Source organism: Numida meleagris, chromosome 4 (genome assembly GCF_002078875.1).
Source record: "Numida meleagris isolate 19003 breed g44 Domestic line chromosome 4, NumMel1.0, whole genome shotgun sequence".
NCBI lineage: Eukaryota > Metazoa > Chordata > Aves > Galliformes > Numididae > Numida > Numida meleagris.
The window spans coordinates 44,977,017-44,989,914 of NC_034412.1; the positions used below are offsets into that span (position 1 = coordinate 44,977,017).

At 38.8% G+C, this 12,898-nt stretch overlaps 1 protein-coding gene across 7 annotated transcripts; it reads left to right on the forward strand.

The window, feature by feature from the left end:
- RWDD4 (RWD domain containing 4) lies at positions 91–8,218 on the forward strand. 7 transcript variants are annotated; one of them, XR_002437814.1, is made up of 9 exons: positions 91–250; positions 408–488; positions 1,762–1,871; positions 1,982–2,126; positions 2,916–3,030; positions 3,972–4,021; positions 4,174–4,176; positions 6,945–7,440; positions 7,769–8,218. XR_002437814.1 is itself a non-coding variant. In XM_021393836.1 (9 exons), exons 1-8 carry the CDS (start codon positions 125–127, stop codon positions 7,125–7,127), a joined length of 813 nt encoding a protein of 270 aa, XP_021249511.1. In that variant the 5' UTR covers positions 91–124; the 3' UTR covers positions 7,128–7,156; positions 7,769–8,218. The 7 variants fall into 7 exon arrangements, 6 of the variants coding, with proteins under 6 accessions (XP_021249511.1, XP_021249510.1, XP_021249515.1 ...); XM_021393836.1 differs by having other exon boundaries at positions 6,945–7,156; XM_021393835.1 differs by having other exon boundaries at positions 6,945–8,218.

The following is a 12,898-nucleotide window of genomic DNA, read 5'->3' on the forward strand; positions in this document are numbered from 1 at the left end:
GAGACGGACGGCAGAAGCGACCAATCGACGCTCCCGCTTCTCCGCCCGGCCAATCAGGGAGAGCCCGCCCTCGCGCCGGAGCCAGTCAGCGAAAGGAGGAAGAGATGAGGAAGCCGGGAAGGTAATGCCGATAGCGGCGGGGCCTGCTCTGGTCTCTCGCGCATGCGTGGCAGCGGCGGGGCCGCGCAGCCCGGAGCGGGTGCGCGCGTGGTGCCTGCCGCGCGCCATGGCGGCCAATGAGGACCAGGAGGTGAGGTGAGGGGTGGGCTGGCTCCCGCCCGGCTGAGGGAGACCGGCCCGGGAGGGGCGCGTGGCGGGGAGAAGGCGGGAAGAGCCTGAGGTGCGGGGCCGGGGAGGCTGCCGGGAGGGACCGCGGTCGTTGATCGCGCTCTGTGCCCCTCCCGCAGATGGAACTGGAGGCGCTGCGCTCGATCTACGAAGGAGACGGGTGCTTCAGGGAGCTCAGCCCGGTGTCCTTCCAGTACAGGGTAAGGCAGCGCGGTACCGCACGGCTGTGCCCGTAGGCCGCTGTTGCGGGACATTCGGTGCGGCGGCGTCACCCGGTGCCGGCGCGGGTCTGCGGTGCCCGGCTGGGGCTGCCCGCAGGAGCGACCCGAGCTTTCCTTGACGCAGGTATCACTGTTCCAAGCAAACTATATTTTTTGAAAAGAGCGGTCGTGACGAGCCTGGAGTGCATCGTTCTGTATTCTGCCGGCTTTAATTGTCAACTATTTTTAATTAAAAAGTCTATAAAGTTAGGAAAACTCAATTGAAGTATCACAAAACTTAGTGTCAGGCAACGGCAGTAACGCATCATTCCTGAGAAAGAATATGTGCTTTATTGCCTTTGTCTGACACTAAGTTTTATGATTAAGAAGGCATGGTACAGTAAATGTGTGAGGAAGTCAAAAGATTTAGTTTGTCTCACTGGTCTCGGATGTGTCTCACGCATACAGAACATCTTTGTTTTAATCAGTGTGCTAAGAAACTGAGACTAGAGAAAAGTCTTTACAGATACTGAGGAAACGTAGCATCAATTAAAGCAAGGCTACCCAATTTTTAGAAGCACTGCCAAGGAGGAACATGGTCGTGCAGCTTTCTGTATGGATCTACTCATTGCGCACAGTGCTTTCCTGAGAAAAGGAGAACTTGTATGTAAAGCATGTTACTGGTTTTCTTCTTGATGCTGGTGGAAGCTGGACAGCTACGGTGTAGATGATATCTTGATGAATGTTGCAGATACCTGATTTAAAGTTTTATGTATTTCACCTCTATGCCAGATGCTACCAAATGTCAGCTACTACACTGTACTCGTACAGACATTGGAAATGAAATAACTTTATATATCATAGAATCATAGCATGGTTTGGGTTGGAAGGGACCTTTAAGATCATCTAGTTCCAAACCCCCCTTGCTATAGGCAGGGATACCTCCCCCTACACCAGGTTGCTCAAAGCCCCATCCAGCCTGGCCTTGAACATACATAAAACTTAAGTTATATATATATATAAACTTATATATACTTATATATATATATAACACTTATTTTGCTTTTCTTAGGATAAAAACTGTGGGTTAGGGACTAATGTTCATGTCTAGATAAAAGTTTTAATTTCTGACCAGCAACTTTATGAATAAACAGTTGTTATCTTAAGTAATTTGGTTAGTCTTAGAGAAGAGAGACTTGTGTATTGACAATGTAATCTTTGATAAGTGACTGGAAATTGTTGCTTTCTGATTTTTTTTTCTCTTTCCTTTCAGATAGGTGAAAATGGAGATCCCAAAGCCTTTCTAATAGAAGTTTCTTGGCCAGAAACATATCCACAAACAGCACCAGTCATATCGATGGATGCTTTCTTCAACAACACAATGTAAGTACGTATGATAGCTTCACTCCCTAGGTTTACATGTGGGGGCTTTTTGGTCGATGAGCTTTTTTTCTTCTGTCTAGATTATAGATGAGTTTTATGATTTTTTTCAGATCTTCAGCTATTAAACGAAGTATATTGGATAAATTAATGGTAGAAGTTGAAGCTAATCTTGGAACTGCTATGACATACACACTTTTTGAATATGCCAAAGATAATAAAGAGTTGTTCATGGAAAATCAGCCTGTTAACACTGTGGTAAGTAGATAAATTCACATTTTAATCCCTCACTTTTAAAACTACAAAAGTGATTATTAAAACTCAGAGTACTTCATTGTTCTACATGTAAAATTTATACCCAGTATGCTGACTAATACATGTTCATGGTTAAACAGTGGCCCATAGATTATGGTGCTATAATGCTCTGTGGTAATAATTGTCATGTTTAATTGTTATTTTGCTGTCATAGCACAATGTGTATGGCTTGCAGTTTTGTCCTACAAAGCGACATAGAAATGGAGACTTGGAACAGAAACAAAGCTGAAGAGAGCTGGAATAGATTAAAAGTGTCTGCTCAGGTGCCAATTATTGAAAGTTTCCTGGGATGCTGTGAATTGCATAAATGTACCTTCAGGATCTTCAGCAAGTTTTGCAGCTTCTGTGTTTGCCTTCTTGTATTGCTTCCTGTTTATTGGCTGTTATCATGCTGCAGACTTACTTTGAGAAAAAAGGAGTGATTTTTGTATTTTGGAAGTCTGAATCCCTTCCGACTAAATCACACTTCACCATCAAATTTTGACAGTGTAAGAAGTGCCCCTTGCAACTCTGAAAGGGAATAATTTCAGTCTCTTCTTCATGGTTCTTAAAGCTACTATTGTGATCATTGTGTGTTAACTAAAAGCTGCAGACTGCTGATGGCTTTTCTTCTTTTTCACAGTAATCACACACAGAGGAATTTGTGTTTTTACTCTGTATTTGTACCGGATTCTGGAGTGTGATAGGTGAACTAGCATGCAAAACATTAACAACAATTTTCACCTTTCTCAGACTTCAGTAAGCAATAGTATTGCTATTGGAACTCCTGATGTACCAGCAAATAAGAAAAAAGACAAAAAGGAACAATTATCCAAAACCCAGAAAAGAAAGCTAGCCGACAAAACAGGTTTGTCCGCTGTAGTATTGTTATGGTTGTTGCTGTACAAGAGTCAAAATTTAATAGCAGTGTCATTTTGGTAGAGTTGGAATTGGTAGTCTCTTGCTTACAAGATTAACTGTTTTTAATCTAAAGCAAGCAGAGATGGAAGATCTACGATTCATGCCTGAGATGATAGTTCTGGCAAAAGAGGCTTCCTGTAGAGTAGGGACTTCAAGGTGTCATTGATGTAATTTCAGTTTTTTTATTTCAATTTGTGACAAAAACGAAGTTTTCAAACCTACCGTTTGGGGAAAGCACATCGTAATAGTCCCTTTCAATATATATCTTTTGTTGGTGGGCCCTGAGAAGTAATTCACATTATTAAAAATGTAATTTCTGAAATAAAATATTTGCTTGGAACCCAAAGTAAAACCTTTTAATTAGTTTGTATCCTCAAGGTAGAGGTGCTTCTGCAGTCACTTTGTGCTTTCAGTGAAACATTACGTTTTTTGTAGAAAAGCGTTCAGTATTTTGACTAACTCTGCTGATGAATTTTATATTTTTAGGCTCAGTTTTTAATAATGATCTAGGTAGTGCTTTGTCAATACAGCAAAAATTATACCCCATTATTGCAATTTCTATGTATAATTTACCTAATTTAAATCCATAATGGGCATTCTAAATGTGGACCTTAGATAGGAAAATCTGTGTGAATTTTTTGTTGAAAGAATGCATCCCTAGTGATTCACTCAACTCATTTGAGAGTTGTCTGTTAATTCAGGTGGACTGCTTGAGGCACTTTTATTAGAATTACTTTGAAGAACAGGAAGCGTTCAGGACATAAATATGTTTTTTGTCTGCGTTGCTTTGTAATGGACAAATTAAGATTTATGGCTCTTCAGAATTTTGTGTGTTGGTTTTAATTCATTTTGTTTGTGCATTGAAAATAAAACCTTCTTATTCTGCAGATCACAAAGGAGAGCTTCCTCGAGGATGGAACTGGGTGGACGTAATTAAGGTAGTATGACTATATGATACGCGGTATTACGAACATCCTGCCTCTGTGCATTTGAAATGATTTGTACATCTGAAGAAAACTAATCTGATTTTTTTTTTCCAACTTTGTTTGGATTTCACTATGGCATCTGATTTGTATCTGTATACATCCAGCATGTAAGTATTTTCAAGTTATCTTTTAATATCAAAAAGATTTGTAAGCAGTAGTAACACTATTGCTCATTTTAAATTCTAATTTATGTAGTTCTCAAATGCTTTCTTGGCTTTGCTTGTTCAGTGGAAATCAGTGTAGCTACTTGACAATTTTGATGGCAGACTTTTATTTTGCACAACTGTAATTGCACAGCGTAAGGCCCAGAACTACTTATTGTTGTTAAATGACAGTGAGCAAATGATAATAGTGGTTGTAGGCAGTTTCCCTGAGTTGAAAGTAGCTGTTTCTAGTGGAAGACTTGGATTCCAGATAAGTTTCCCAACAGGTGCACAATATTTAATAGTTATAAAATTAGATTTAGGAAAAAAAAAAAAAGAGAAATAGTAAGTTAATATTTGGTTTTGTATTGTGTAAATCTCTACACGGGAACTCTTCCAGAGCTGCGTGGAGATACTTCCTCAATTGCTGCATCTGTTTTATTTTGGAGAGCAGGTGACCAGGTCTTCAAATTAAATAGATCTAGTACCCTAAGGTTTTTTGTAGGTTGGTTGCTTGGTTGGTTGGTTTGGGGTTTTTTTTGTTTGCTTTTCCTTAAAATCAATTGCATTTTGTATTTTTGAAAGTAGTTCACAAAATATACGGAGATAGAATTTCAGGTTCAGGAAATAAGCTTATTTAGTGCTTAACGTTAAGAAATAACTTTTGGTGCGTTTCAATCTCCTGATACGGTAGCATATTCAGTTTATATTATTAATTAAATATACATGCGGTCTATGTAAGATGGAAATAATGTTGTTCTTGTTTCCTAATAAATGGAATGGCAGTCTAAACTTTGAACACTTTCTTTTTGTGTTTCTTCTATAGTTAAGCAAAACTGGTTCTAAAGATGATGAATAAAGGACTTTGGTACATGGAAACTCAACCTCTTAATACAGTGCAATTTCGGGTCACCATCTTTCTCTTAACAACTTTCTTATTTGTTGAAGCGAACGTTTTATAAAGCTCAATTTCCTAACTCATAGACCTAGTCACAAAAATTTGTCTAGGGCCTACGTGGTCTTCTTCGAAAACTAAACTTGCCTTAAATGAAGGTAAAAATGTGACAAAGGATATAGAGGGTGAATGTGGTGAAGTGAATAGTGCTATATACAGTGTTTATTAATTTATATCTTACTCTGTAGTAAAATCCTTTTATAGTGAACCCAATGATACTGTAAACATTTCCTGATGTTGTTATTCCAATGGAAGAAAAAAGCACTATAACAGTGATTAGTCACTTGACAGCATAAATTCATCAAAATAAATTATTCCATAGAAACAAAACTTTTGTCATTTGTTTATCTAATACAAATGTAGAAGGAGAGCGTAAAAATTTTTGCATCATGAGGCAGAACTTGTTGTTCTCTTTTCAGTAGTTATGGGCTGAAGTAGCAAATACTAGTGAAAGCAAGGACAAGTACTCTAGTTACTCAAAAATGAGTGGTTCCAACATGAATCTGCGTTCTTTATTCTCTGAAGTATGCATCTGTTAGTCTTTCTCCAGTGTGCATCTTTACAGAAGGTCATGTGTTTGAGGGGAAAAAAGAGTGCTATCTAGCATGTGTCTCAATGGGTGTTAGATTTTGTAGCTCTTTCACTGAGCGTTCTTTGAAGGGGTTTGCTGGCTGAATGGTGGAACAGCGTGACGAGTCAGCGCTGCCAAATGTGTTGGGAAGACTTTTTTCTTTTCTAGTCTGCTCTCTTGTTATCAGAAAGAGAAGTCATCTTTACCATGTGAATGGTTATTGAATACAAGATGCCTTAATGTCCTTTTATTATTTTTGTGTGTTTTGAGATGAACCTTAATAAATACATACTTATCTGCTGTCGTATGTGTTTTTGTTTTTCGAATTCATGTATTGCCTGCTGTACTTCCAGGGCTCCACTTGAATTTGCAAAGGATTTTCTCTTACCGAGAGAGCATTCCTAATGATTGGCAGAAAGATGCTTTCGCTCTTTCAGTATATGTTTACATTTCAGTGTAGCTGTGTTTGTTACTTTTACAAGGACTAGTCATTCCAGTGAGAAACAAGAAAATAGCTATCGTAGCAAGTCCAGTGTCTCTTAGAGTATATTCTGCTGTACACGCTATGTAAAGCACTTAGTGAACATCAGAGGCACAGGCTGGATGCTCTGATCAGTGGTGGTCAGATAAGAGCCTGTGCAGCCAATACAGGATAGTTGACATGGCTGTCAAATTAGGACTTCTGCTGTCAGATTGGAAGTTTTTGTGCTACTGCTATGTCAAGAGAGCTTATACACAAACTATTACTACAGTTCTCGTATGCTGTTAAATTATTTCAGTTTTACCGTATATATTCTAAAATTACTGCTAATCTGTATATAATGGAAATATTATATTTATCATCTTTATATATGGAAATATAAATATATGAAGAAAAAAGCTGCATGAAGTGTTTTGACTGCACGGGGAGGGAAAAAATAGAAGAAATTCAATGTTTTCACTCTTCAGAAGAGGCTGTGAAGAGATCTGAAAGAAATATGGTCTGTACTGTTGTCATCCAGCAAGAAATGATTGCTTTTGCTCAAACTGTAGGGTTACAATGAGTAAATATATGTGCTCTCATAAGGAAAATACTATTATTTCTTATGTAACGCTTAATTTTGGAAGGGCTGTTTTCTTTCTGAACTCAAATCACATTTAGTAAGAGTTAGTTAAGTACCCAAGATAGGACTTCCTCCAGGTGATTCATTCTCATATTTGACCTAGGCTGGAGGCTTATGGCTGCAACCTGAGCAAGATTGTCTGGGAGCGATGCCTCAGCAAGAAGTCAGCATGGTCTGTGATCATGGAACGGGGAAGGGCTTTAGTCTCCGCCAGCATCAGAATGGATTGAGCTTTTGCTATTCTAAACCTCTCCAAGGGGAATCGACTTGCCTTTGCTATCCTTGAGTCTAAGTCAAGTTGCCATGACAATTTACGTGAGTAGTTTAGGGAGCACAGGGGAAGGAAAAATAAGAACCACGTCTATAGCTTTTATAAAGCTACTCTGTGTAACAGCAAACTTGCTAGCCTTGTGAAAAGCCTAAATATTCAGCTTCTTGGTTGCTTATATATCATGTGCTTGTAGGAAGATGTCCTAGCAATCTCTTCTGGTTCTTTTAGCTGGAATTTAGAACATGTGTTTTGAAGTCTACTTGGACAGGAAATATTTTGCATTGGGATTATGTGTATCAGTTCTTCATTTCTGTGCCATTTTTGAAAGGTAATTCATTTAGTTTAACTGTTTTATATTGTAGCGTAATGCTTGGGAAGAAAGTCATTTACAAGTCTAAGTTCTTAACGTAATGGAGAGGCCTGGGCACTGGAAATGGAGGGGTGGGAAAGTAATGATTTTTATCGTGAAATGCAGATCTACGTGTCTTTCTATACATAAGTCTATATGTAGAGAACATGACCGAGTAAGCTGTTGAAAAATACCTCCTCCACCTTTTTGTGGTGCAGAAAATTGAGATGGCAGTGGTTAAATGAAGTTTAATCTTTTTTAACTGAAATTTAACTCAAAATATCATTTTCTCTCTTTGGTCTTTCAGTGCATGTTTGAATTGGCTAATATTCCTGGCACCTTGGAAAGCTGTTGTTCTGTGATCGATCCATTGCCTGTGAAGCAGGGATTACACTTTAAGAACGTACTGACTATTGTTCTGTATACTGATATTTTTCTTTAAATCATGTAGGTGTTGAGAAGCAAATTTACTGAATTCTCCAACTGTGAAAAGCAGAACATTTATGTAAATTTCTTCTTCCAAAAGTTTTCTGCCACTCAGCAGGAGAGGGATGAACCCCACCATTTATGGCTGGTTTGCTTGTTGTTAAGAGGGAGGAATATCTCTACTCCCTCTCCTCCTTTTTTGTTTGTTTTCTCAGTCCTTGCAGCGCCCTGTTGCACATCACTAGGCAGCGTCCTTTGCAGCCTCAAGTTACAGGAGCTGTTAGCAGAAGGTGTATGCGTTTTTTGTGATTAAACAATTTGGTGCCTCAAACACAGTGGCTTTCAAAATCTGTCCATTTCTTGCTGCATATGACTATGGACATCTGAAAAACAGAAAGTGCATGGTAGAAGCACAAGGGCTGTCACTGTCGCACTGGAATTCTACCTTTCTCTCTTTGGATGAGACCGAAAGGTGATCTTTAGTCATATTTGCATGATATTAAGTGCAAGTTTGTTCAGTGCTTTTAGTACCAAAACCAGAGAAGCTCTACTGCACTGTGGTGCATCAAATCCCAGGTAATAATGCAGATGGCCTTTAAGAAGGTTAGGTGGAGTGCTGGCAGCTGTGATTAATCATTAGTATGTACTTGGCATCTGCTGCTCATCCCTGTAGGCTTACAGAGCTGATGCTGAAATCAAGACTGTCTGCAGTACCGCTGCAACTGGTGGTATATGGGGTGGGCATTTAAAGCACACCTGGCCAGTGAGTAATTAGGTTTTGGTGACTAAAAGAAGGATAGGCAAAATGCCAGCATTTCATGAAATGGATAGGACCTTTGGTAGAAGTGCAGAGGGAGGCTGAGCTCCTTTTAGCCAAGGCAACACAAGTGGTTTCAGATTGTACTGTGAACTTTGTGCAGCGAAAATCATTTGAGCTGGTCTGCACCAAGAATAGTCCCCCTCTGGAAATTGTTTCCTTCAGCTGCGTTGTGTGGTTTATGGTATGGCTCCCTCAGCACTTGTGCCTAGTAGCAGAATGTGGGGGAAGGAAATGTTTGTTCAACAGATAAAATACCAGAGGTGTGACAATTCTGGATGGATTAGAGGAAGAAGTAGAGGAGGAAGGAAGCCCACAGGAGAGAAGTCTTAATTGCTGTGAGGCAATAAAAAATAACTAAAGCAAAGCTTACAGCTGCAGAGCTATAAATTTCTGACCGAGGTTGGGATGTGGCAAAAGACAAGAGGATCATAGATTTTCTTTCTATCATCACCACTTTATTCTTTCACCAACATAGCTTTGGCTTTGTTTCAGAATGGGACTACTCAATGACTGTGAGAAGAATTTCTCTTCCTTTGACTGCTATGCTTCCTGTCATTCTTTCTGAGCCCTTTGAAGAACCTCTGAAAGAAAGTCTGTTGTACTCTTAGCATTGAGTTATACAAAAACATGTCAACTAGCACTGAAAAAAGATGTTAGAATGTTTTACGAGGGTGAAAGAATTAACTGTTTGTTTTCTCTCATTTTCATTCAAAGCAAAGTGAGCAGTGACTCCACGTGGCTGAATTATGTAAGACACGTGAGAATCTAAATCCAGATACCAGTGTCTTATGTTAGACTCAAAGTTTCTCATTTGTTTTAAAGTCTTAGCTATCCCTTGCCGCTGTATTTGATCATTCATACTTATTATTGTTGATACAGTAGTATGTGTTTTATGTATTCATCTTCACAATATGGCAGAAATGTGATAACTTACTGTGATTGCATACTGCAAGTTGCTTATGTTGTGGGATCTGATAATGTCACAGCAACAACAGATACAGCCAAACTATATCTGCACAGCCTTAGTGGAGAGTAATGAGCTTGCACAGATATCTCTGAGGGCATAGTTTCATCTGCAGTGTGTTTATTACTGGTAATGATCAGTGACAGGGAAAAGTCATTCTACGATGAGTTTGGAAGATAGTCAAGAACAGATAATATTTTCTTTCTGCAGCAAGTATCTGTTATAGCATCATTGAGAAGCAATAAACACAGTCTTGTTTGGAGTCACTGTTCAGAGCAGTATCTTCCTTTAAATCAAGTAAGTGTCTTTGTCAGTAATGCATTTTATGATTTCCTGCAGGAAAAACAAATGTAATGAAAGCATTACTATCTAAAGAGCTGCTGTCTGTAGGGGATCCATTTGATTACTACTTATAGAAAAGCTATGTTCAGTTGACCTTGAAGAGAGAGATTTTTATAACTATGTGGGGAAATTGTAGCATCCCATTGATAAAAATCTGATGGAAAGTACATAGCCTCTATAGATAATAAGTTTTTACAGCATTATCAGTTCTACATTCTTCTCTGAAGATCAACACTAGAATATTACCAAGTTTCAGTTAACTGGCATACAGCATGATTATGATTTTTCCCCTTGTTCCATATATCTTTAGATGATAAAAGTACAAGATGTGCTATAGAAATTTATTTCCTAGATGAAAATAGTGCTAAAGTTAAAAATCCACTCAAATCAGGAAATCGGTCTCAATCAGAGGTAAGGACATGCCAAAATTAAAGCTACCTGTGCGATACTTACATGAAAAAGAATGGATAGAAAAATTTCGTGGTGTGACTACATGCTTCTCACCGCCAGTAGCATCCAAGCAGATGCTTAGTGCTTTGCTTCCTAGTGTTCCTGCTAGTAGGAAAGTGGTACAAGAGCCTGAGTTTCCATATGCTCATAATTCTGAGAGGGAAAGTAAGTTTTCACTTTACAGAAAAAATAAAAATTAACAAAACAGTCCCTGGAAGAAAGTGGGCATTTGAAACAGGACAACAATATGCAGAGGCAGATGAATTTGGTTTAATAAAACTGACCGGATCTCAGTAGCTTTAGCTCCTGCTTCAGCTCGTCTCTGTGCAGTGGATCTGTGGCATATAAACACTCTTGGATAATTTTAGGTTATATCCTAAAGGATCCTTTAGGTCATATCCTCACTGCTGTTATTTAACTCTGTTGACAGCTTGTGAGGACAGTCTAGTTCAACCGACCTATCTCGGGCTGCTTTTACTGTCTCTCAGCAGAGCTGCTGTATCTGTGGCATTTGCAGAAGTTTCAGCTTTAACAGATGCAGTGAGGTGGCTGCCTTCGTGGTAGTGACCATCCTTTATACCTTCATTTCCAAAATACAGGAAGATAATTGGTTAGTAGTTGTTTACCAACAAAGTAAGAGTGAAATTTTAAGTAAGAATTAGAAGTTCTTTTACGGTGACTAGTAAATGCATGCTGGATCACAGAGGTGCAAACTAGAAGGAACCTCTGGAAGTCAGCTGGTCCAGCCTCCCTTTCAAAGCAGGACTGGTGTTTGTGATACCATGGATCAGCAGTGGCTTTTTCTAGCTTTGCGCTGAAGTCCTCAAAGAACAGAGGCTGTACAACTGTTCAGGAGCACTTGTTGCCTTGTTAAGACTGTCTGATGCTACTATTAAGAAGTGGACAGCAATACTGAAGGAAACTCCCAGGACAGGAAGCAATTGTACATTTTCAGTACCATTCCATAAGAGTGTATTTTGAAAAAAGGCCACTGTTTTTCTGCTTAATCTGAACAAATGTGTCAAGACCCATTAAGCCAAAGAATTGCTTTCCTGCTCTGTGGAACAGTCTGTTACAAAGTACAGGTTAATGTTTACAAAGTTTGTTCCAGGTAATGAAATCTTTGCTGAGTAGAATTCAGAGGCAGCATCTTACTGAGCAGTTATGCCATTAAGAATTAAATAAATTTTCTCTATTTTGGATACTATGTTTCAATTATCCTTTTTTTTTTTCTTCCCTCCCCAAAATGCTGAAACCTTGTGCTGAGAAACTGATGCAATAAGCTGGTATAACAGTATGATGCTAATAAAGATAGCTTCCCTCTAGAAAGGCAAGACATGAAAACTGGACCAGAAAAGGAGGCTGTATTGGAAAACAAAAGACTTTTTCTCTATCCTGCTCCCTCTTTTTGGGGAAAAAAATACTTCTGTGTGTCTAATGATTTAACACAAGTACTGGTAGCAATAACATTTTCTTTTGAAGTTCGTGTGTTGAAATCTGATGTATATTTACCAGGGAAACCTGTGTGTGCCAGTGGTGGTGAGAGAGGAATAGTGAAATAAGTTACGCAACTTAAGCAAGCAGAGGAAATGAATGTTGCAATGATCTGAAGGTGTTTGAGAACCGATAAGTGAGAAACCTAGTAATCCAAATGGCAGTTGGGTAGATATTTCTCTTTGCTGTTTGACTATTATTGAGAAGTCAGCATAAATAGCCCCTCATCTCTTGGTCCCTTTATATCTCATGGTTCTTCTGTCTTCTGCACAAAACTCAGGGATCTAGAACCTTGGAAGGTTGCAACTTGCTGATACCCACTGAGAAGTAACTTGCATGTTTGCAAGCAGCCCCTACTGTTGTCATTCTGCTGATTTTTATTTTTTCCTGAAAAATGCTGTAAGAAATCCCTGAAAGAGTCTCAACTGGAATTTTCTGGTTTCCCAATGGAAATGGGAAAGCAGTGTAATGGTGGAAAAAAGTCAATTAAAAGGAAAAGAAACATTTGAAACTTTACATAATTTATCTTCATTGTCATTAAACTCTTCTACAAAAAAACACATGGGCAGCTTATGGAAAAGAAGTTCTTCCTCGAAACTTCTAAGCATGGTAAGAATTTTTAATCTGAGTTTGAGTCACATGTGATAATATTTGTCACTTTTATTATGGAAATACCACTTGTAGATTAGTCATGGGACAGTGTGTGTATGCATACTCACTGTATAAAGTCACAGTCACAAAACAGTCAAATGATTCTTAAGTAGGTAGAGGGATGTCAAAGAGAGTTAGAAACTTCATGCTGAGAAAAGTTATTTACTGGAAGTGAGTATAATTTTAAGAGTATCATGACATTTCTGTACTGTAGCTTTTTCCTTCAGGAATATGGAGGAATAACTTGGCCTTCAGTTGCCAGGAGGTTTTTGGAAAATCCAATCATAGCA